This window comes from Leptodactylus fuscus, chromosome 2 (assembly GCF_031893055.1).
Source record: "Leptodactylus fuscus isolate aLepFus1 chromosome 2, aLepFus1.hap2, whole genome shotgun sequence".
NCBI lineage: Eukaryota > Metazoa > Chordata > Amphibia > Anura > Leptodactylidae > Leptodactylus > Leptodactylus fuscus.
Genome location: NC_134266.1, coordinates 230,555,844 through 230,578,620, shown reverse-complemented (window position 1 = coordinate 230,578,620; position 22,777 = coordinate 230,555,844). Strand labels below are relative to the sequence as shown.

At 43.5% G+C, this 22,777-nt stretch overlaps 2 protein-coding genes across 2 annotated transcripts in view; both read right to left on the bottom strand.

Moving 5' to 3' along the window:
* Window positions 1-2,037: 2,037 nt before the first annotated feature.
* Window positions 2,038-5,802, bottom strand: PFDN5 (prefoldin subunit 5). Its single transcript, XM_075262901.1, has 6 exons — window positions 5,691-5,802; window positions 4,116-4,218; window positions 3,994-4,025; window positions 3,506-3,580; window positions 3,266-3,371; window positions 2,038-2,376 (listed from the first exon to the last, which is right to left on the bottom strand). The coding sequence occupies exons 1-6, from the start codon at window positions 5,760-5,762 to the stop codon at window positions 2,306-2,308; spliced, it is 459 nt and encodes a 152-aa protein (XP_075119002.1). The 5' UTR covers window positions 5,763-5,802; the 3' UTR covers window positions 2,038-2,305.
* A 3,335-nt stretch (window positions 5,803-9,137) lies between these two features.
* Window positions 9,138-22,777, bottom strand: part of ESPL1 (extra spindle pole bodies like 1, separase) — a 31,679-nt gene continuing 18,039 nt past the window's right edge. Inside the window, exons 18-30 of the mRNA XM_075265787.1 lie at window positions 22,383-22,761; window positions 21,184-21,354; window positions 20,873-21,086; window positions 20,470-20,651; window positions 20,267-20,394; window positions 17,221-17,343; window positions 15,175-15,330; window positions 14,030-14,200; window positions 12,695-12,799; window positions 12,325-12,440; window positions 11,364-11,447; window positions 11,109-11,273; window positions 9,138-9,339 (exon numbers count right to left, since the gene is read on the bottom strand). Coding sequence (XP_075121888.1) covers window positions 9,138-9,339; window positions 11,109-11,273; window positions 11,364-11,447; window positions 12,325-12,440; window positions 12,695-12,799; window positions 14,030-14,200; window positions 15,175-15,330; window positions 17,221-17,343; window positions 20,267-20,394; window positions 20,470-20,651; window positions 20,873-21,086; window positions 21,184-21,354; window positions 22,383-22,761 — 2,196 coding nt within the window. The remainder of the gene's footprint in view (window positions 9,340-11,108; window positions 11,274-11,363; window positions 11,448-12,324; window positions 12,441-12,694; window positions 12,800-14,029; window positions 14,201-15,174; window positions 15,331-17,220; window positions 17,344-20,266; window positions 20,395-20,469; window positions 20,652-20,872; window positions 21,087-21,183; window positions 21,355-22,382; window positions 22,762-22,777) is intronic.

The window sequence follows — 22,777 nt, the reverse complement described above, 5'->3', positions numbered from 1 at the left end:
CTGGCCCGCCCCGTCTCTGCTCCCAGCCTCACCCCTGCCCACAAGAAGTGGGTAGTAGATCTTATCCCTTGGTCAGTTTCTAAAGTAGCTCACATGCTCAAAAAGCGTGAGCACCCCTGATCTATAAGATAGAGCCCGTTTTGTTCTGGAGGACTCTGCACAATACAGCATGGCTGCCACTTAATTCAAAAGTGATTATATTACTTCATATCATGAGTCTAACCAAAGGAAGGTGTCTGTATTAACAGTGGAAATCCAATCCAACACTTTACGGTGAGGCTGTGTGTCGCAAAAGCGCTGCATTTTACAGTACCTGCAAAGTAGATGGGACTCTGGGCTTATCCCACCCACACATTGCAGAGAAAAATCTAAGGGTTGGTTCACACTAGTGCTTGTATTTCGTCCAGGAGTCCGCATGGACACCGCCCCGGACGGAATACAATCGCAATTGGAAGCGATGTGCTGTAAAAGCACACGGACCCCATAAACTATAATGGGGTCTGGGTGCTTGCCACGCACGATTGATTCTGCTCAGTCCACTCTTGGCTTTGGCTCAAAAAACCACAGCAAAATCTTCAACAAAAAATGCAGCATTTCCACAACGTGGGGCTACAGCTTACAGTTATATCTTGGGCATTATGAAAGCTAGAACAGGATTCTGGTGTCTCTCTCTGAATCAGCTCATATGTTCTAATTGGTTATATCTCCAGAAATCATACATGTGGAACTGAGAATCTCATCTTTCATATGACACCAGAACCACTGTTCCAAGTCTTATGTCCCATATGTAACTGGGTAAAATGAATTCCCATTTCCCCAAGCTTGCCTGCATTACACCGGAGCCTGTATATCTAGTGAGAAAGCAGTGAGATTTCTGCTGATAATACAGAAAAAAAGGTTTTTTTGGGGTTTTTTTTTTTCCAGGAGCTCACACAAAGGCTACATGCATCCACTTATTAATGTCACAAATGCTCCCAGAAAGTCAGCGGTAGTTTGGCTATACAGAGAAAAAAAAAAAAAAAAAAAAAAAAGCTGCGTTTCTGCAACGTGGAGCCTCAGCAAGCTAGAAATTTGATGGACAGGATCCTAGGAGCCCTAAGAGTATTTAATTTTTTTTTTTAAGCCAAATTTAAAGTAATGATTCAAACTGAGACCCAAAACAAATCTTGGACCCGAGCCACCTGAGCCGAATCTTCCACCAATTTCTAGTTGTAAACTTTGCTTACATGAGAAAGATGAATTCCCGCCATATTACTTTGGTCTTTAGAAATATTCACACTTATTTTAAGCAGAACATCATGACATTAGGATTCGAGGAAGAAGTGTCATGGCCAGTGTGATTTCCTAAACTGTTACCTTGTACTTCTTACATTAAATTACACTTACATGATAACCACAAATCTCTGTGTATTGTCCGTTTCCAAATAGGGACCAGTCAAAACCAGTGGCTATTACTAGGTACCTCACTGCAATACACAAATTCACATTAGCAAAGACACTACTTTTCTGACCCAAAAGGAGACGTCAGCATAGCCTTGGAGATATCTTACAAATCATTTCTCATGATCAGTACACTTTTACAGCAGAAGCTGAATACGACTTAAGGGTGCATTCACACTACTGATACGCTGCCTGATTCTGAACGTTAAAACACGTTCAGAATCAGCACGTATAAAGCAGATCCCATTCATTTCAATGGGAGCCAGCATACGAGCGCTCCCCATTGAAATGAATGGGCTGCTTTTTTCACTACGAGCGCTCCCATTGAAGTGAATGGGAAGTGCTCGCGTGTACGGCTCGGAATGAGCAGAGCTAGCCGTACACGCGAGCACTTTCCATTCACTTCAATGGGAGCGCTCGTAGTGAAAAAAGCAGCCCATTCATTTCTATGGGGAGCGCTCGTATGCCGGCTCCCATTGAAATGAATGGGATCTGCTTTATACGCCGCTGATTCTGAACGTGTTTTACGTTCAGAATCAGGCAGCGTATCAGTAGTGTGAATGCACCCTAAGGCCAAATAAAAACAGGACTCTTCCATTCAGTTTGGATGCCTTTATCTCTTTCAGATACAAAATAAAAATAAAACAAGAAAAGAATAATAAATTAACCCCTTGGCTGAGGAAGCAGTAGAACTGTCACACACAGTCTTTGAGGCGTCGCTCGGCTGGTGTCGGTAGTAGTAGTGAAGGGGTTTACTGCATTGGCAGGTATGGCCAGGGATACTAGAGATCATCCTTCACTGCAGGAAGATGTTGCAGCATCTGCGGTGAAGAGATTCAGTGGGGGGCGCTCTCTGTAGACTGGATTAGGCCTTAGATGTCCCAGCCTGAGCCGCCGTCAACTGCTGGATTTTTATACTCATCATCTCCATCACCGCTGCAGAGAAAAATAAGGGGAATTAAAAGCAGCACTGCACATAGGAATCCGTATTTATATAGTACTGAGTTATATATTCCCCAAACCCCTTATTCACTATGTATACATTCAATATTTGAACCATAAAGATTATCTGCATTAATCCCATATATAATAAGAATGAGTAACTCTGTAGCTCTACAACCTATTAGGTCATGTTCACACTACTATTATTAAGGTCTGTTGAGGTCATTAGTCTTAGGGTGACAGCAACGGACATTAACTGCCCCCCTTCAAAGGGGAAGTAAAACAAAACACGACAGAAGAAACTTCATACTTTTAACATTTCAATCTGCATCTGTTATTTAATGTCTATTGCGCTCATCGTTTGACGGATGAGGAATACACATAAAATAACAGTAGTGTGAACCTAGCCTTACAACATAATTGTAAGTTTTATATATAACACATTAAAGAACACAGAAACTATGTTGTTATGCCTAGTGCAGGGCCCGTGCCTGATACAAGTACCCTCTTTGGTATTCTCAAAATATGTCATGATCCCTAATGTCCGGTAATTAGGCATTAGGGCACAGATAAATGGGAGTCTGGCGTCCCTGACCAGCTATATGAAGTAGATCCAATGTTTGTGCAGACCTGACGGAATCACATTTAGGAGTTACAAGGCCTCTTCACACCTCAGGTAAGACATCGCCAATAACCTAAGTATACGTCAGCAATACTCTAGTTTTGGAAGACCCCTATAATATGTCTTCAATAAGCTACTGGCCAGCTTTACCACATCATATACGAAGCCCCTTTTTGTAAAGGGGGGGGGGGGGAATCCCATACATTCTTGAACTACAGACTGAGCACGTCACTAACAGTGCAATGTAAAACATGGCATCACCTTGTTTCATGGCATGTTTTTCCTGTAGAGCAGGCTGAATTTTCTCAATTTGCTTCGTAAGGAACTCAATCTTCCTCTTGAAGAAATCTTTGGCATCATCTGCAGTCTAGACAAAAATAAGACATTAGAACTAGATATGACAACCCAAAATGGAAGCAAGAATCTCTGCATGGCCTTGTGCAGTTAGAAACAGGCCGCTATAGCCACAGCTACAGAGGGGGAATAATAAAAGCCACTTACCTTGTCCACATAATATCCAGTACCCACATCTATCAGCACATTGGATACGTCGCTGAGTGTACCAGGCACATACATCTGCAGGGAGGTGGAGTTAAGAACTGTATACCATAGATAAATACAGCTCCAGGAATCTTACATGGTATATTACCACTGCAGAGTATCCGACAGGCTTATCTGCATACAGTGCAGGGGAAGGGCGCTTTAGGGGCACCCGCAGACTTTAGGTAGGGCACTTCTGTCACGTATGACCTTATAGGGAAAGTTGTTAGAGTTGTGCGGATACCACACGTCTGGAGTTATAAAAGGTTATTAGGACTTTTATCCCTTGTCATACACTGACAGCTCACAGTAGTGGAGGGGAGGTGAGAGGAGTCCTCAAGCAAATTTCCCCAATAGAAACCCGAACGCTTATGTGAACCGAGCCTAACGTAGTAAAAAACTGCACATTCCCTCCCCCCATGTGTTATTAGTCACTTCTTAAAGGATACAGAACTTGTCAGAGGAACAAGTATTTGTTTCCCTGTCCAATATAAAAAAAAAACCAGCACGTTACGGAATATAAAGGAACAGGAATAACCAATGAGAGGCGCTAGAGAGTACGGGCACTTACCTTCATTGCTCTTATGTAACACGTTCAGGCATTCCTTGGCCTCTACATACTTGGTCTGCACCACCTTCAGCTGAGCAATGGAGGACGACAGGAACTCAACCTCCTGCAATGCAAAAACAAGATCGATCTGGTAAGTATTAAAGGGGATGGACCAAGACACTGAAGACTCCGCTTATCTAATATGATGACCCATCCTAAAAACATTGGATTTATTATTCATGGTTAGCGCAGCATTATCCACCAGAAATATTCATGGAGTATAATGGTCATTATGAGAATATTACTTTACCCCATAGAGGGCCGGGATATCCCCAGCAGCCCCAGACTACAAGATTACTGACATACAAGTTATTTCATGTAGTTTCAATGGTGAGCAATGGCAACCGGTGGAATGAGAGAGGACTGCAGAGAACACATTGTGCCAAGTTACAGACTGAGAGGAGGCGCATCATATACCTCCATGCCCAGCCATCTCACCTTGTATCCTGAATATTGTAAGCCCTTACATAGATCACCATTACATTCACACATTCCATTATCTGCACCTTGGTGCGTGTATATTACCATAGGCCATCAATATCAGATCGGTGGGGGGGGGGGGGTCAGACTTCTGGCACCTCTGCTGCTCAGCTGTTTGGAAGGGTAATGGTTACCTCCTTCTGCCTACTTAGTATAGGTTACTGCAGTCTGTCCTGCTCACACTGATGGAATCATGCTGCAGTACTGCAGGGTAAACCCGTATTCACACCACAGAGTTTGACCTGTGAGATTTAGTCTATGTGCGTGCCGAATTTACCAGCTTGATTATTAATCTGGGAGAGAGACTTGTAGCAATACAGTTGTATATGATGCCTGGCAGCCATATACCGTCTTGTACTAGGATCAGTATGGGACAGTATGTCGCTGGCAGGCTCATAGATAACTTCAGTGCTAGGAGGCCGTCTGCCCCCACATTGTTCAGGCCACCAGACACAGGGTAGGAATGAGCCCCAAATACAGATTTATCATTGGAGCCAGGGGTTTCAAGTTACAACCCTGCCATAACCCCTTTGTATGGGATTGCCTTATAGAGACAACCCTTGTTCGTGTGACCTATAGACGCTATATATGGATTCCCTAGAATTTTTTTTTAAGGGGTAACTTCTAACAGTTCTCTTTGGTTAACCAGGGGAATGGGGTAACGGTGTAGAATAGAGGCCACTGTACACCAGTTATATAGCTCATCTGTAAACCTACACTAGGGGGGCGCTACCTGGGATTAACCCCTTGGTAGTGACTTTAGATCAGTGGTGACAGATGACAAGTATTCCTCACCATACTGCCTGTACCCTGCTAGTACACAACTACAAGTCCCAGCATGCCAGGCTGCAGATCACAATGCACTGTGTACGGCTGTACTACACATGGACATCAGGGGCTGCTCCTCTACATGGTGGGGGGTCCTCCAGGACCAGCCGGCGGTGGAGAACTAGTAGTGTCAGCATACAGCCCTCTACACACAGCACTGCGTTACCGGACCGGATCCGCATTGAGGACGCGCTCAGGCGCCATTTCCCTCAGGATCAGTCACATTACCTGGTCCAGCTGACTTTTCAAGCCTTCGAGCTGCTGCAGAGACAGGTCCGTGATGTTCACAGTCTGCGCCATCTTGGAGGAGGAAGAGCTCCTCCTTGTGGCACTCACGGCAGTTAGCGGACATCTCGCGAGATTGCGCGCCATCCCGCCTGTCCTGGAGTCCCGGCCTCTCTCCATGGGAACGGCTTCCGTTTATAAGGCGCCGGCGCCGGAAGTTCAGACTGTGCGGTTACTATAGTCCTGGGCTATGGGTACACAGGGCGTCACCACTGCGGGAATTCAATAGTGGGATTTAAATTATAATTCCACTGGATTATTAATAATGACCTAATATTAATAGGTTTAGCAGAGCAATGGCTGCGGTTATTCCTTGCATTACATAAATTGCCATGATGCGGTTTAGGGTGCAGTCAGACTGCAGGTAAAATGTGCTGGAAAAATATACATGCGGTTTTGTACAGTTTCTTAATATGACAGGCGAAACACATTTAGCTAACATTTCACCTATTAAGAAACTGCACCGTGTGAATGCTGCCTAACAACCCATAGCAGCACACTTCGCATTGCTTTTTTTTATTTTTATGGAGTACATGAATGAGACCTCTCACCCAGTTTGTGGCCCCTGTACATTACAGTGGATTCGGGTTTGTGGCTCCTGTACATTACAGTAGAGTCGGATTTGTGGCTCCTGTACATTACAGTGGATTCGGGCTTGTGGCCCCTGTACATTACAGTGGATTCGGGTTTGTGGCTCCTGTACATTACAGTAGAGTCGGATTTGTGGCTCCTGTACATTACAGTGGATTCGGGCTTGTGGCCCCTGTACATTAGTGATTCGGGTTTGTGGCTCCTGTACATTAGTGATTTGGGTTTGTGGCCCCTGTACATTGCAGTGGATTCGGGTTTGTGACCCCTGTACGTTACAGTGGAGTCGAATTTGTGGCCCCTGTACGTTACAGTGGATTCGGGTTTGTCGCCTCAGTACGTTACAGTGGATTCAGGTTTGTGGCCCCTGTACGTTACAGTGAATTCGGGTTTGTGGCCCCTTTACATTACAGTGGATTTGGGTTTGCGGCCCCTGTACATGACAGTGGGTTCAGGTTTGTGGCCCCTGTACATTACAGTAGATTAGTCTCTGTAGGGTTTGTGAAAGCCCGATGTTATGTTTTGGCTGCAGCAAAACGTCCAAAATGGGATTTATTTATTTTTTCTGCAGATCTGCTGCAATGACTGTAGCTCTTCCATAATGTTCCACTTTGCATTGCAAAGATTCACAACCCGTAGGTGAGACCCGCAGCTATAGTTGACATTCCCCTAAGTAATGGCCCCTTTACCTACCCATCACCCCCTGCATCATAATGCTTTGTGTGGCCCTGCTGAGAGCCAGCAGCGAGCACAGATTACATCATTACTCACCAGTCTTGGCACCCCAGACCCACTAGCCATTCTCTCAGCTCTGCTGGTAAGGCAGGGGAGAGGAGAGTGGCAAGTATTGTAAATATAAAGTCTGGACTCACCTCCATGCCTGCCGTATTGATAGAAGCCCTTACAGCAAGTATTCAGTGGGCCCGGCCCCCCTGCCCAGTTTGCTGGCACTGGCCATGAACCTCTGGTGAGACCATGGTGGCTAATTTGCTATATGTTCATCCCCTATATGAGCAGCTGTATGATCATGCAGTGCTGGACTCCTGGGTCCAGATCTGACCAAGGACACAGCTGCAAGGAGTTTGTATGGTCTCCTCGTGTTTGCATGGGTTTCCTCTCGTACTCTGCATACTGATAGCAAATTTAGGTTGCGAGACCTGTATGGGACAGCGACTGACAATGTCTATAAAGCGCTGTCAAATATGTTGGCACTACAGTATATAAGAGGAATACATTTACAGTAGTAGCTATACAGTCACTAATTGTATAGCAAATCCAGACATATTTACACTCATAGGGTTACGTAGACTGAAAAAAATAACAGACAAAACTCCAAAAGGAGAATAGCTTATAGTGATCAGAAAAAAATAAATAAAAATCAGCTGAGCTAAGTCCTATTAGTGCAGTTTAGAATACATTGGTTTCTGTGGGTAATATGATCCATTCTTACTTGCCATGTAGTGTCCATAGTACAGCATATGACCACTGAAGCCATTGTCAGTGACATAGTGGTAGCTTGTGCCAACAAAGATGGCCTCTCCATACGGCACAGCAAGCACAGGATCCGAACCAAAGAAATTTTGAGGGAGAATCCACCTGCAAAAAATACTCCATGTGACCTCCTTACCCATCAATCAGTGCTCTGACAAGAGGACATGTGTTGTACCAAGTAAGGGTGGGTTCACACCTGTGCCTGGTCTCCGCTTTGCAGGTTTCAGTCTTCTGCCCGAGAAACTGGACAGGAGACAGAAGCCGGCAGTCAGTTTTCAAATAATAATTTGCAAAGTGACCGGCCGTAAGCGTCTTCTATCTCTCCGCGGAAAAACAGATATGCAAATGAACCTCTTCATGCACCCTGAGAGTTCCCCATGCCATTGTGCAGCCCCCTGCGTCATACCTTTGTAACGCCCCCTCCTTTGCTTGTGCTCCTGTGATGCCCTCCTCCTCAATAGGTGTATCCGCCTCCATTCTCTATAGTCTCGATCCTGTGCTTTGAAATCTTGGGCCTGTGCAGTAACACTACCTTCTGAGCGCTACTGCACATGTCCGAGCGCCATTTTCTTGTGCACTTTCTTCCATTGTCCACAAGAAAATGGTGCTATTGAGGAGGAGGGCATCACAGGAGCACAAGCAAAGGAGGGGGCGTTACAAAGGTATGACGCAGGGGGGTGCACGATGGCATGGGGAACGCCCAGGGTGCACGGAGAGGTTCATTTGCATATCTGTTTATAAAGGCTATTTAGGCAATCACTATATAAAAATCACGGTTTCCCAATGATAGAGCCCCTTTAATACACTTTCTATAGGTGTGTAACAAGCCTAGGCCAGGAGCAGCGTCCACTCTACGCAAACTAAAAACAAGGCATAAGAAACAAACAGAAGACAACGTCTTTATTATGCAAGTTTCTATATTTCCCTGAACATGCTCATGTATTAGAAATATTTTCTCAAACTTTCACTTCTAAAATTTAAGCACATAAATAGGTTTCGACATAAAACAGTTCCAATGAAACTGCAGAATGTGAAGAAGTCACTATTTTTGCACAAAGTAATAAATATCAGAACTTTAATATACACGTTATTGACTAGAAGAGACCACGCACGTGGCTTGTGGTGTAACAGAACATTACATAAAACCAGCGGACAAGTCAGACTCGTGCGCATCTCCTCATTGTCCGCACAGCACACACTGGCAGATTACATTTATTTGATCTAAAAATAGCATTTATATAGTTTACACTGTCAGCGCTATAAACAGATTTCTATACAATGCATTGAATGCTACATAAGACTTGGCGCACGTCATTGTAGGGACACAGGTACACCGTACGCCACAGGAGCTGCGCCAATGATGTACTTTAGCTTGGGAGCCTGGCGAGACTCGCATAAGTATTTCAGAAGTGAGGCGCCGGGCCCGGCCTTCAGCCATCCCTGCAGGAAAGCCACGGTGTAGCGGTCAATCTCTCGGTCTGTGACATCCCACAAGTTCCCGACTACCAGGGGGCTGTGTATAAAAAAATAAATAAATGTAGATACACAACTGCAACTGTAGGCATAGCCATAAAGTATGTTACAAGGGTTTACCAATGGATAAGCACTATAACAATGAGCTAGCGGGATTTCTGAGCATAATGCAAAGTAAATCCTGACAGGACTCCTAAAAGAGAGAGCGAGTCCTGCTTCCCCTGCCCACACAAAGTGACCGTATACAATGATAGTAAGAACACGGTCACTAGCTGTATATGGGTGGGATAATCCAGACTGCTTCTTGTAGGAGTCCTGTCAGGATTTACTGTGTTTTACTTAGTAATTCTGCACGAAACCATGAAAACCCACATGTGACAGAGCTCAGCTTCTCACTGCCATATCCTGCTCTCATACAGGGCCGCAGAAATCACATGACAGGTTCATATACTGTTACTATTGCTATAGTATTATGTACGGCAGGTGTCTAACCTGCTCTGAGCTAGTTTTATCCTGCACAGGGGATCAGCCATAACCCAAATGAATGGGGTGATGTTGAGTTCCTTGCACCATGGGAGGATGAATATTCCCCAGCCCAGGGGGAAAAAAAACCCCTCAAGGAGCTAAAGCACTAAGTTGCTTTTATGACCTCGGATTAACTGCATTAAATGCATAGTGTCTTAAATGGATTCAATCATTAAAATGCTATTTTTTTTCTCCCTAAGACAGAGGAATAGCCTTAAAAAAAGCTATTCTTCTCCTACCTTTAAAAGTCTTCTCCACACCGCCATTCGGTAGAAATCCCGGTTTTCTTCTGTATGCAAATGAGTTCTCTCGCAGCACTGGGGGCAGTCCCCTGCACTCAAACAGCACTGGGGGCATCCCCAAGGCTGCAAGAGAAATCTCCAGCGCCACCTTTATCTTCACCTGGAACGGCCTCTTTTAGGCACGCGCAGTTGGCTCTGCCATCAGGCCTCGGGCAGAGCCAACTGTGCATGCCTGTGGCAGTTTTCCTGTGGCAGCGCTGGAGAGTTCTCTTGGAGCATTGGGGACGCCCCCAGTGCTGCAAGAGAACTCATTTCCATACAGAAGAAAACCAGGATTTCTACCGAACAGCGGCGCAGAGAAGACATCTAAAAGGTAGGAGAAGTATAGCCTTTCTTAAGGCTATTCCTACATCTTAGGGAGAAAAAAAATAGCATTTTATGATTGAATCCCTTTAATAGTAACTGTGAATCAACTATTCAATCTTTGAGGTGCATAACATCATACGGTGTTGGGGATTATCTGGGGTACACCCAATGCAGCCTTATCAGGGACGGGTGGGATATCCACAGTATTGCCAGACTATATCAATGATTTGTATCCTAGAATTGGAGCATGAATTTATTTCCAGGGGTTAGAGCACCATTAGGCTAGGGCTACATTGTGATGTGATGACACTGTGACTTTGATTTAATGAATCCTTATTAACAGTCACGTTTTGGATTCCAAGAACTGATAGAACTTATCTAGCACTGCAGGCCATTCATTTATAGGATTTCTGGGGGTCCCTGTAGATGTATATGTAACCGCTTAACTTAATGAGGATTCAAGCAATAGAAATGGCTAAGATGGGCAAACATCTTTAACACTAAACAGTTAAAATCCTGATATGTTCCCGGTATTCGGGTTAATACTTTACCCAATACCGCTGTTATGCAAAATCTAATGTACCACTTACTGAAGTGAACCATGGCCATGTATTATAAAGTTTATTCAGCTACAGGCATACAGTACTTATTCATTACCCATAGACTTCTGACTTACCATCCAGCCATTAAGTATTTTAAGACTATGCCAGCTCCTTCCAGGTCTCCTCGAACTGCCAAGGCAGCACTGCTACATCCGAACAATAACACTACTGCATTACAGTCCAGTCGCTGCAGTGTCTGAGCATCCAAAAAGTGCGCACCTGCTCCATGTCCCACGTAACTGTAAGGAGGGGACAAAGTAGTTCAAGGCTTGACTTGTCTTATTAGTATCACAAGTTATACAAAAGCAGCTTCAACATCCCAAACTTACATATAGAGATCCTGCTTAGTCAGGGCAGACTGGAGCTCCTCAGATTTTGGAGCTGATCTGATCACTCCTTTCCATCCAGGTTCACTGCAAAACAAGTCACAATCCTCATATACAACTGCACTTCACAATGTGTGTCTGGAGTGGTGCACGGTGTGGCCTGCAACAAACTGATCAGTAAGTATGTTCACAAGGTGGATTCTACCGCAAAATCAGAACCAATTTCCACCCTCAATCTGCCTCCTATTTTTAATATGAAGTAGAGATCAAAACAGGACAAAAAGAAAAAATATATATAAAGCATCCTGCTTGATCTTGCTGCAGATTTCACAGCGTTGCGAATACACTCATTCATCTGAGTGTAATCTGCAAAGTGTGTGGTTTAAAAAAAAAAAAAAAAGCAGGTATGTAGCAATAGCCTTTAGAAAGGCTATTCATCTCTTATCTTTATTTTGCAGGTCTGTGCCGCGGTTTTTCAATTTATCTTCTTTTGTTCATTTTGCTAATTGTGCTCAGAGCACAGCGTTGTCATCCATTCCAGCAACGCTAGTCTTCTGTTCCTGACGCGTCTCCTCTTCTTACACGAGGCCACCACAAAATGGACGACGGAACATGCGCACTTGGCTCTGTCCAACCCGACGGAGGAGACGAGTCAGGAACAGAAGACTGAGGCAGCACTGAAATTGATGACGACGCTGTGCTCTGAGCATAATTAGCATAATGAAGGAAAGAAAAAAAAAATCAAAAACCTCAGCGCGAACCTGCAAAATAAAGGTAAGAGATGAATAGCCTTAATAAATTCTATTCCTACATGCGTTTAGTTTAAAAACGTATTTTTTTTTTTTTTTAATGAGACTCCCTTTAAGGGGTTAAACACATCTAACAATTGACTTCTGGCTATAACAAGTAGTTGTTTGTGGTGACTAGTCAGAGGGATGGAGCACATCACTGGGAAAACACTTACTTCTTGAACCAGTCCCTGAAGCGCTCCTCTGTTCCAGGTAGGTTGGAGTGCGGGTTGAGAACATAAAAGGTTTTTTTAGAATCAACTCCATGAACAAGCGTCTTCTGAGGCTGGTGCTGCGGGAAGAACAAAGACAGCTGAACAGAGGCAACGGCGCCCAACCAAAACCCACTGGCCCTCATCAAGGTCTACGTTGCCAACTTAGATTTTATAGGAGCCACAAATATGTTCTAGCAATAAAATGAAGCGTGACTGAAGGCAAGCAGGGCAGGCTGAAGACATTTTGTTCTTAAAGTGCTGCCAATGTGTGTGACACTGGGGTGCACTGCCAGTTCTCCAAATTTTATGCAGTCTAAACAATAAGATCTACCTTCTTCAGAAGTCCATAGTTGAGCAGAAACTGCAGGGATGGAAGGCGAGTCACTGATCTGGTCAGCAGGCATGGCAAACTTTCCCAAGGCAACTTCTGAAGGTGCTATAGAGGGTTACGCAAGAGGTTAAAATGATTAGCAATAGTTATTAATGACATACATACCGGTATACTGTAACATGAAACCACTTTCCTTAAAGTGATATACCCATCTTAGCCTTTCCTGGCTGAGATAGGAATACTCATGTGATGGGAATTACAAGAACAGCAGCTGACCTGGCTATAGCTGGGGCTACAAGCCACTTATTCATATGTCAATGGCATCAGAATACACCTTTAGGCTGAGGCCCCACTTTGCAGAAATGCATCTCTTTTTTTGAGCCAAGGATAGAAGTGAATTGAGCAGAAGGGAGAAGTATAAAAGCTTACTTTATATTTCCTAGTCCTTTTGAGCCCATCCTTGGCTTTGACTCAAACAGTAGTAAAATCTGCAACAAAATAGGAGGTGGGGATGTCCGGCTCCAAAACTGATATTCATACTGGTGACTTATCTACAAGATAGATCATCAGTATGTAATCTATGGAGGTGTCTGATACCCCGGACCCCACACAGACCAGCTGTTCTAACAGCCTCCAGGTGCTCAAAGCTGGTAGTGGAAGGCGGCATGTGCAGCATTGCTCCTATTCATGTAATAGTAACAGCATAGAAGCCCCCTCCATTGTATAGCAGTGGTATCGATGAACTTCAGCGCCGTTCCTATTAGGGGGCTCCTGGGTTTGAACCCCAACAGATCCCATCTTGTGGATAGGTCATCAGTATAAAAATTTGATTTGATCCCGGAAAACCCCATTCAGGGCAGTTCAGGTAAAATTTAGAGTCACCACTAGTCACAAATTATTTTCCCATCTTTACTATTAAATGATGAGATATGCCATCAGGCTTTAGTTACGTATATACTCGAGTATAAGCCTAATTTTTCAGCACAGTTTTTGTGCTGTATAGCATTCGGCCAATCAACGCTGGTTCTGAATCGTATATTTACTGCGAATAGCTAGTAGTATTCGATCGAGTACGAATATTTCGAATACCGTAGTATTCGATCGAATACCTACTCGATCGAATACTACTCGCTCATCTCTAAAAACTACCCATGGAATTGTTCTGATCATGTGACCTGGGGTCAGACCCCCGCCCCCCAGTTCAACTTGAACAAATGTATATAGCAAGCCAATAGAAGGGGGACAGAGAGTGACTGCTACTTCTAAATTCACATACTGAGGATGCCTGTTCTGGGTTAAAATACTAAGATATCAGGATGAAATGCTGCCGCTTACCTTATCCAATATTAGAACTAGATGTCCCTCTGTATGTTGGGTCTTCAGTTTCAGCCTATCCACAGCTTTCTGAAGAAGCTCCTCAGCTTGTTCAGTCTTTGAGGTACAAAATCCTTCAACCAAGGAATGGATGTGCTGTGGGGTTAACTGCTGGCTGCCTCCTAAAACTGCCTGCAAACAAACAGCATGCATAGAGCATCCTTTACTTGATGCTAATGGTACAGAAATAAAGCTTAGTAAGTATACATTGTATACAATTCTCCACTATACTGGTGTTATTTCCTTAGCGTTATCATTGCCCTAAGTGAATGAGAACATGCTAGTTTACATTCAGAGGTAGAATGCCTGTATATATCTGGACCTGCTATCAGATGAGAAGTGTAAACTGTTGTATCCGGGGAAAGCAACCCTCTCTGCGACCTAAACGTCAGAGACCCCAGTCTGACATATTGTAGCCAAACACTAGAGATACACCTACCATTGGTCTAGACCGCTCTATGTCAGTGCATTCCTGGAGCGATCAGACCGTTCAGGAGCTAGGCACATGGCAGATTCAGCCTGGGACACGCATGGGCGGTTTTCAATCGATAATGTGATAAACCTGGTGCCCGTTTAACAGAGTATAGTCTAGGTTTGTACTCTGTGAAACTTAACCGGTCCCTAACAGTCCCATTTAATAATACTTTAATTTATGTGGCTGCTTCAGATTTGATAAAACTCACTAAAGTTTCTGTCACTAGATGTCACCTTTCTAGCCAGTTTGCAGTTCACAGTTGCTAGTCAAGATCTATTCATAGATAGATTAGATAAGCTACACAGGATCACTTGTGCTTCTCTGAGCTATTGTACAGTTACTCATTGCAGAATGGCAGAGCATTATAATTAACGGTGGGGGGAAGGGACAATGACTGCTCTTTAGTGTTCATGACCACAACCACTGAAGACAAATTTAAAATGTGTTTCATCCATAATGTGTTTATTATCAGCAGAAAACTGATAGAACCGTGTATGAAGGCTTATGCGGTCACAGAACAGACTGCCCAGCAAGACCCTGCACACATTTCAACTTTTCGTGAAACCTTGGGTACCTCCTTAAAGGCTCTTTTAGACAGAACAATAGTCACATAATTGTAATAAGAAGTCACCTTTAGAAGTGCAGGTTCTGTTCTCCTCCAGCCACACAGTGACAGCGCCTTAGACAGTGCTTTAGCTTCCTCTTCTAGCGTGGACATGGAACAAGGTGGAGACAGCAGACTCTTCCAACATCCTAGAACCTGGTCCTCTAATGACTGTATTAAGGCCTAAAAGAGCAGAATTCTAATATAGTATCTTTTTGTGTACACTCACAGCTTGCCTTCCATAGAGTATACATAGGAATATAGATGAGCATATTTGCCTGATATTCTGCTTTTCTTCCCCCCTTTCCACCAAATGTACTACCTTTAAAATTTGGTTAGGTCAATCGGAAATATGATTCAATATTGTCCTCTCTTCTTTTTCCACTCACTACCCTACCATACTGCGGTGCTACTACTGTTACACCTTACCCTTGTTATACGGTTTTATATTTCTAAACTGTTGCTATAAATTTCTTGTTTGTATTCTTAAAAAATATTTTCAATAAAAATAAATTTGAAAAAAAAAAAAAAAAGAGCAGAATTAATGCAAGATCAAAACCTACATACATCTCCATGCTAGAATAAATTACATGGATCTCAATGGATTCCTGTCAGAGACTATATTATTTAGAATAATGAATTCACCCGTCTTTAAGAAGTGTTTTTTCTAGGACTGATACTGATCAATTTTAAAATGTTTTTGTGCGATATACGAGGTCCCCATTGACCGGACTGTGGATCACATTGTACTGGGCCGGCCCAGTCATTGAGGCCTCTGTGAGCTACTAGGTTCCAGCTGATGCTCTTATGCTGCGTGTAATCTGTAGCATAGAAGCAATGGCCGATACCTAGTAAGTGGCCACAGAACCAAATTCTGAGATTGATCTGCTGGTGTATCCTACACTAGCAGATCACTTTCCACCTACCTGGTCACAAATGCAGCTCCCCGGACCGGGTCTTGCATCTTCTATTCTGCTCCCGAACCTTTGCTATGGTGCCGCTGGGACCAGGGAGCAGAATAGAAGATGCCCACATCCTGAAGTGCAAGGACAGATCCTGGGAGCTACATTAATAACCAGGTAAGTAAAATGGAAATGGAAATAGTAACAGTATGACAGGGGAACAATTAGGCCATTATTACAGCCATAGTGCCCCCCACAGTTAATAACAGGTCACTCCCAGGCACAGGTAATGTTATTAACTTTATGGGATAGTATTACTATAACCGTGCACTTAGTAGCCCCCCCCCCCCCCCCCCACACACACACACACACACACAGGTATTACTACCTATGGGGGGCCCTATTACAGTAATAGTGCCCCCTAAGTGAGGGTCCCCGCCCTACCCATAATTTTAATAAGAAAAGCTGACCATACCACCAATACGTTATGCATGACACGGAGAGAGATCTCCCTTAATAAAGTATAGGTAAATGTAACCATTAAATAACACTTTATTGCGGTGCCCTGGGTGCACCATAACCTGCTTCCAGCTCATGGGTTATGCTTAGAGATGAGCGAACACTGTTCGGATCAGCCGATCTGAACAGCACGCACCCATAGAAATGAATGGAAGCACCTGGCACGTACACTTTGCCAGCGGCCGGTCGCCGTGCCCGGTGCTTCCATTCATTTGTATGGGTGTGTGCTGTTCGGATCGGCTGATCCGTACAGTGTTCGCTCAGCTCTAGTTATGCTTCCCTGGACCACTTTTGGCAGGTGAGAACCACAGTTTACAAGTAAACCCTATAAGACCTTCCATTTAGGAGATGTTCTGTCTCCAACCATCACAATTTGGCCCTTGTCAAACTCGCTCACATCCTTAGACTTTCCAGTATTTCCTACATCCAACACATCAGCTTCAAGGACAGACTGTGCATTAGCATCCTAATATATCCCATCCCCCGGCAGGCATCATTGTCTCAAGATAACCTAGGTTATTCACTTTATTGGTTTTAATTCAATGGCTGATCAGTGTATACTCCATATACTGCATTATAAAGTAGGGCGGAAAGATTGATTTCACGGTTCGGCTTATAATAACCTATGAAACTCCTCTAGTACTGTGTGTACCTTCATGCGGCTGTCCAAAGCGGTGCGTCCTTCCCACCATTCCTTTTTATCGGTCAGGTTGTTGACCGTTTTCTGCGCTTTCTGAATATCATCAAACTCTTGTAGTGCGGAGCTCAGAGGCAACTATTAAAAAACACAATAGGAATATACCATTAATACACAGAGGCAGGCAAGAACTTTTCTATTATGTCAATGAACGGACTTTCATACAAGTCTCTAAAAAGCAACCAAAAGTCCAAAGGAGGAAATGTGGTCCCAGCAATATAAACGCTGTAGCAGCTACTATAACGGATAAAGATTACATTGTTGATCAGTGGGGTCTGACCACTGAGATGCCCACCGATCTTGGTGGATGCAAATGCAACCGGGCTTCTATTTACTTCAATGGGAGCGCTGGAGATAGCCAAAGTGCAACTCTCGGGAGTATGTCAGCAGGAAATTCTGCATTTTACTCTTATGAAAATTATATAATTTAGGAGCGTTTCTTCTCCTGCTGGTGCTTTGCTTTCCCCTCTAGATAACCACTCCTTAATGAGGAGCTGGGCGGTTATTTGAAGTGGAAAGGGAGGTCCTGGCAGGAGAAGACAAATCCCCAAAGGCCCTTTTCAGCTAAGATGCATAAGAATAAACACAAATTCTCATGAAAATGGAGCTGCACAATGCAGAAGACAGACATCTCTAAAGTGTAGAATCCGTCCTACAAGGTACAGTCCTATGAAAAAGTTTGGGCACCCCTATTAATCTTAATCATTTTTTGTTCTAAATATTTTGGTGTTTGCAACAGCCATTTCAGTTTGATATATCTAATAACTGATGGACACAGTAATATTTCAGGATTGAAATGAGGTTTATTGTACTAACAGAAAATGTGCAATATGCATTAAACCAAAATTTGACCGGTGCAAAAGTATGGGCACCCTTATCATTTTATTGATTTGAATTCCCCTAACTACTTTTTACTGACTTACTGAAGCACAAAATTGGTTTTGTAACCTCAGTGAGCTTTGAACTTCATAGCCAGATGTATCCAATCATAAGAAAAGGTATTTAAGGTGGCCAATTGCAAGTTGATCTCCTATTTGAATCTCCTCTGAAGAGTGGCATCATGGGCTACTCAAAACAACTCTCAAATGATCTGAAAATAAAGATTGTTCAACATAGTTGTTCAGGGGAAGGATACAAAAAGTTGTCTCAGAGATTTAACCTGTCAGTTTCCACTGTGAGGAACATAGTAAGGAAATGGAAGACCACAGGGACAGTTCTTGTTAAGCCCAGAAGTGGCAGGCCAAGAAAAATATCAGAAAGGCAGAGAAGAAGAATGGTGAGAACAGTCAAGGACAATCCACAGACCACCTCCAAAGAGCTGCAGCATCATCTTGCTGCAGATGGTGTCACTGTGCATCGGTCAACAATACAGCGCACTTTGCACAAGGAGAAGCTGTATGGGAGAGTGATGAGAAAGAAGCCGTTTCTGCAAGCACGCCACAAACAGAGTCGCCTGAGGTATGCAAAAGCACATTTGGACAAGCCAGCTTCATTTTGGATGAAGGTCCTGTGGACTGATGAAACAAAGATTGAGTTGTTTGGTCATACAAAAAGGCGTTATGCATGGATCCAAAAAAACAGCATTCCTAGAAAAACACTTGCTACCCACTGTAAAATTTGGTGGAGGTTCCATCATGCTTTGGGGCTGTGTGGCCAATGCTGGCACCGGGAATCTTGTTAAAGTTGAGGGTCGCATGGATTCCACTCAGCATCCGCAGATTCTTGAGAATAATGTTCAAGAATCAGTGACGAAGTTGAAGTTACGCCAGGGATGGATATTTCAGCAAGACAATGATCCAAAACACCGCTCCAAATCGACTCAGGCATTCATGCAGAGGAACAATTACAATGTTCTGGAATGGCCATCCCAGTCCCCAGACCTGAATATCATTGAACATCTGTGGGATGATTGGAAGCAGGCTGTCCATGCTCGGCCACCATCACACCGAACTGAACTTGAATTGTTTTGTAAAGAGGAATGGTCCAAAATACCTTCATCCAGGATCAAGGAACTGATTAAAAGCTACATGAAGCGACTAGAGGCTGTTATCTTTGTAAAAGGAGGATCTACTAAATATTAATGTCACTTTTCTGTTGAGGTGCCCATACTTTTGCACCGGTCAAATTTTGGTTTAATGCATATTGCACATTTTCTGTTAGTACAATAAACCTCATTTCAATCCTGAAATATTACTGTGTCCATCAGTTATTAGATATATCAAACTGAAATGGCTGTTATAAACACCAAAATATTTAGAACTAAAAATGATTAAGATTAATAGGGGTGCCCAAACTTTTTCATAGGACTGTACTGTCAGTTTGACACCAATTTTTCTGATTAAACAATCCCTTTAAAGGTATATTTTATAGTAAATGGTTATTTAAAGGGATTTTCCCAGAATGATAACTTATTACTTGTCAACAGGATAGGTGATAAGTATATAATTGGTGAGGTCTGACCACTAGGATCCTTACTGAAAACGAGAACAGGGTAGTGCAGGGGTAGGGAACCTTTGGCTCTCCAGCTGCTGTGAAACTACAACTCCCAGCATGCTCCATTCACTTCCATGGGAGTTCCCAGAACAGCAGAGCCAGTATGCATGCTGGGAGTTGTAGTTTTGCAACAGCTGGAGAGCCGTACGTTCCCTACCCCTGGGGTAGTGTGTCCTTGAACGCATGTGCAATGCCTCTCTAAATCGCCCTATAGGATTGAAGAAGATAGCTGAGTATTAGAGTCTTCTACCTCAATTAGTTCCACAGAATACAGTGATTGATATTAGAAACAGGAATTTCTCTAGTCTAGCCAGGGGCGACAAAATGTTCGTGAAACTGCTGGGAGCCCCCTTGTTTTGTGCATAAAGCGGCACATGGGCAGGGTGTTGGGAAAGACCCCTTTAATGCATAGGCTACACACTTTATTTACTCTTCACAGGACCTAGAAAATTGTCCCAGTTATTATATAAAAATCATTATAGATTACAGTTCAGAAATTGGGACTTGCCTTCAGATGCGCTGTAGGTATTTGTACCGTAACTGGTGCATTTCCCCGCTCAAGCCTACACAGCAGTAGCGTGTCTCCGGGATTCCTGGTCTGGGAGTCGGCTAGAGTCAGCATGCACACCGCCGTGTCTGTAAAATGCAGGACCTTGGTCAGCAAATACATCACAGCATCCACAGTGCAATAAGGCTTAGTAAGACACATACTTGCTGGAATCTGTTGAATCTGCTCCTTGAATGAATGAGTCTGTAGGGACTGTTTCTCTTTTGGGAACTGGAAAAGAGCCTCAAGCTGTGAGAGATACTGAACCCTGTGGTCCTTATGATCCTCTAAAGACAGGCATTGCAATTTGTCAGTCAGGTCACCTAAGCCCTCCTTCTTCAGTTTCCTACGTGATCAAGAAAACATCCATGGATAAGAACTCCAAGATATACATTTATACTAAATTGCTAGGTGGGCGGTTTAGTGTCTCATACTGATCTGACAGGTCCCCTTTAAAGACTACTAAAACCACTAAAATATGGCCACATATAAATGAGAACTTTGCATTTTGTATTAAAGGGATCAGTTCCATTCTATTGAAGGGATCTTCCCACCTTCATATATTACCTTAACTTCCGATGAATGTCACTGAGCAACTGATGTCTCAGGGTGATGGAAAGGGATTCACTAACTAGAAGTGCAGTTATATATGGGTCTTGTCCTCCAGAGCAAAGAGCAAGAAGTCGGCATAGTCTGGAGTATAAAGCACAAGAAGGAAAATGGGCTACAGAATCCAAAGCCTCTCTGAGAAGAGACGAGACGGAGTCCAGATCAGCGATACCTGGTGTAGACAAGAATAAGTAATAATGCAGTCAGGTCATCTATATCCAGCGGGGAAAAAAAACAATAGTTTCCATTTTATGGAAGTTTTTACTTACTAAATGTATCGGGAAGAGAAGAAGAAAGTCCAGAAAAGCTGAAAATATTTGTATCAGTTTCTCGCTGCCTTGATCCAGAAGTCCAGCTCTGGAGATCCGATCCAACATCTCGCCTAAGGATTTCACAATCTGCTACTTTCTCCTTTTTGGAGGATTTCTGTCCTTTGTAACCTAAAGGGGTTTACATAATGTTAGCGGTGTAGGTCATGTGGCACATAGGAGATTAGACATTCCTTGCGACAATCTCTTATAATCCATCTCCATGTATGGCAGGTACCTTCTACATGAATAGATTATGTAATGGCCAGATACTCAATAATATACCCCACCACTTCGCACAGGTACACCATATGGTCCCAAGACTAAATCTTTAGCCAGACTTACACACAACATTTAGGTCATTATATTCTATGTACAGGGGTGGTAAAATAAATATTTTTGTACACATAGGTAAAGGAGCATGGTGGGAGACTGGTCTTTGATAGCTTTGGGAAAGGCCTTTGCTATAATAGCTTCTCTATAAAGTTACAACAAACCAACCATACATCTTACAATGAGTTTTTTCAAGTTCAACATTTCAAGTTTTGACCACTCAAAGCCAATGTCGTAAAAATTCAAGTTTCTTTACATAAAAGACAAGATATATCGAGCACAAGAGCTTAAGGGGGTGTTCATACAACAGCAGTATTCCATTGTGGCTTTCTGCTGTGGACTAAGCCCAGATGAATGGGCCTATTCAGAGGGGAGACTCAAGCTGTGAACTCTGCGGCTAAATCAGCAATCGCATCCGCAGCAAGATGCTTATTTTTTCAGTGTCCTGCTGCAACCTCTGCCTACCATTGAAAACAATGGGAGGCAGAATCTGAAAAAACCCTCTATATCTAAAAAAGCCAACAGCCCCTAAAGTACCTTTAAAAGGGTCTCAAACTTCTGTATCCTACTGCCACTCGCTGCCTGTATCCTTAGCAGTTAAAGGTTAAAGATGCCTAATGTCTGATTGGCACAAGCGCTTCAATACTTATACACCCCAAGCGGACAGCAAGCACAGTGCAGCGGGAGAAACCCTACACGCCAGCTGCATAATGGCATGCTGTCCATTTAGTAGTCCAAAACAGCCAGGCCAGTTCCCTCTAACTAAATAATAAAACTTTACAAAAAGACGACTACTAGAAACAGTCCAATCTTAAGTGGTGATTTACCTCTTGGTGGTTTTGGATCCTCTGTATCAGATGTGCGTAATTCATCAATACTGAGGTCTAGCAGCTCAGGTTCTTCCTTTATTGATCGCAAAATTTCCACAGGAGCGAGATCCATTTTCGCTTGAGGATGGCGTCTTTGTATGCTGGGAGAGCTGTTGTCTTTTGGAGCCTTTTTGGTACTTCCTCTTCCTTTCCTGGTTCGGCTCTTCGAGGACAAGTCATCTTCCTCAGACTCTGAAGCAGTAGGCAATGCGCAGCTCTTACTGCTGGCTCGTCCTCTAGTTCCAGGCTTCGCTCGCTCTGTTGGCTTTTTACTATTCCAAGTAGGATCATTATCGGTGTCATCTGGCATTTCCAAGTCACTGTCGCTGAAATCAACCTGAAAGAAGTGTAAA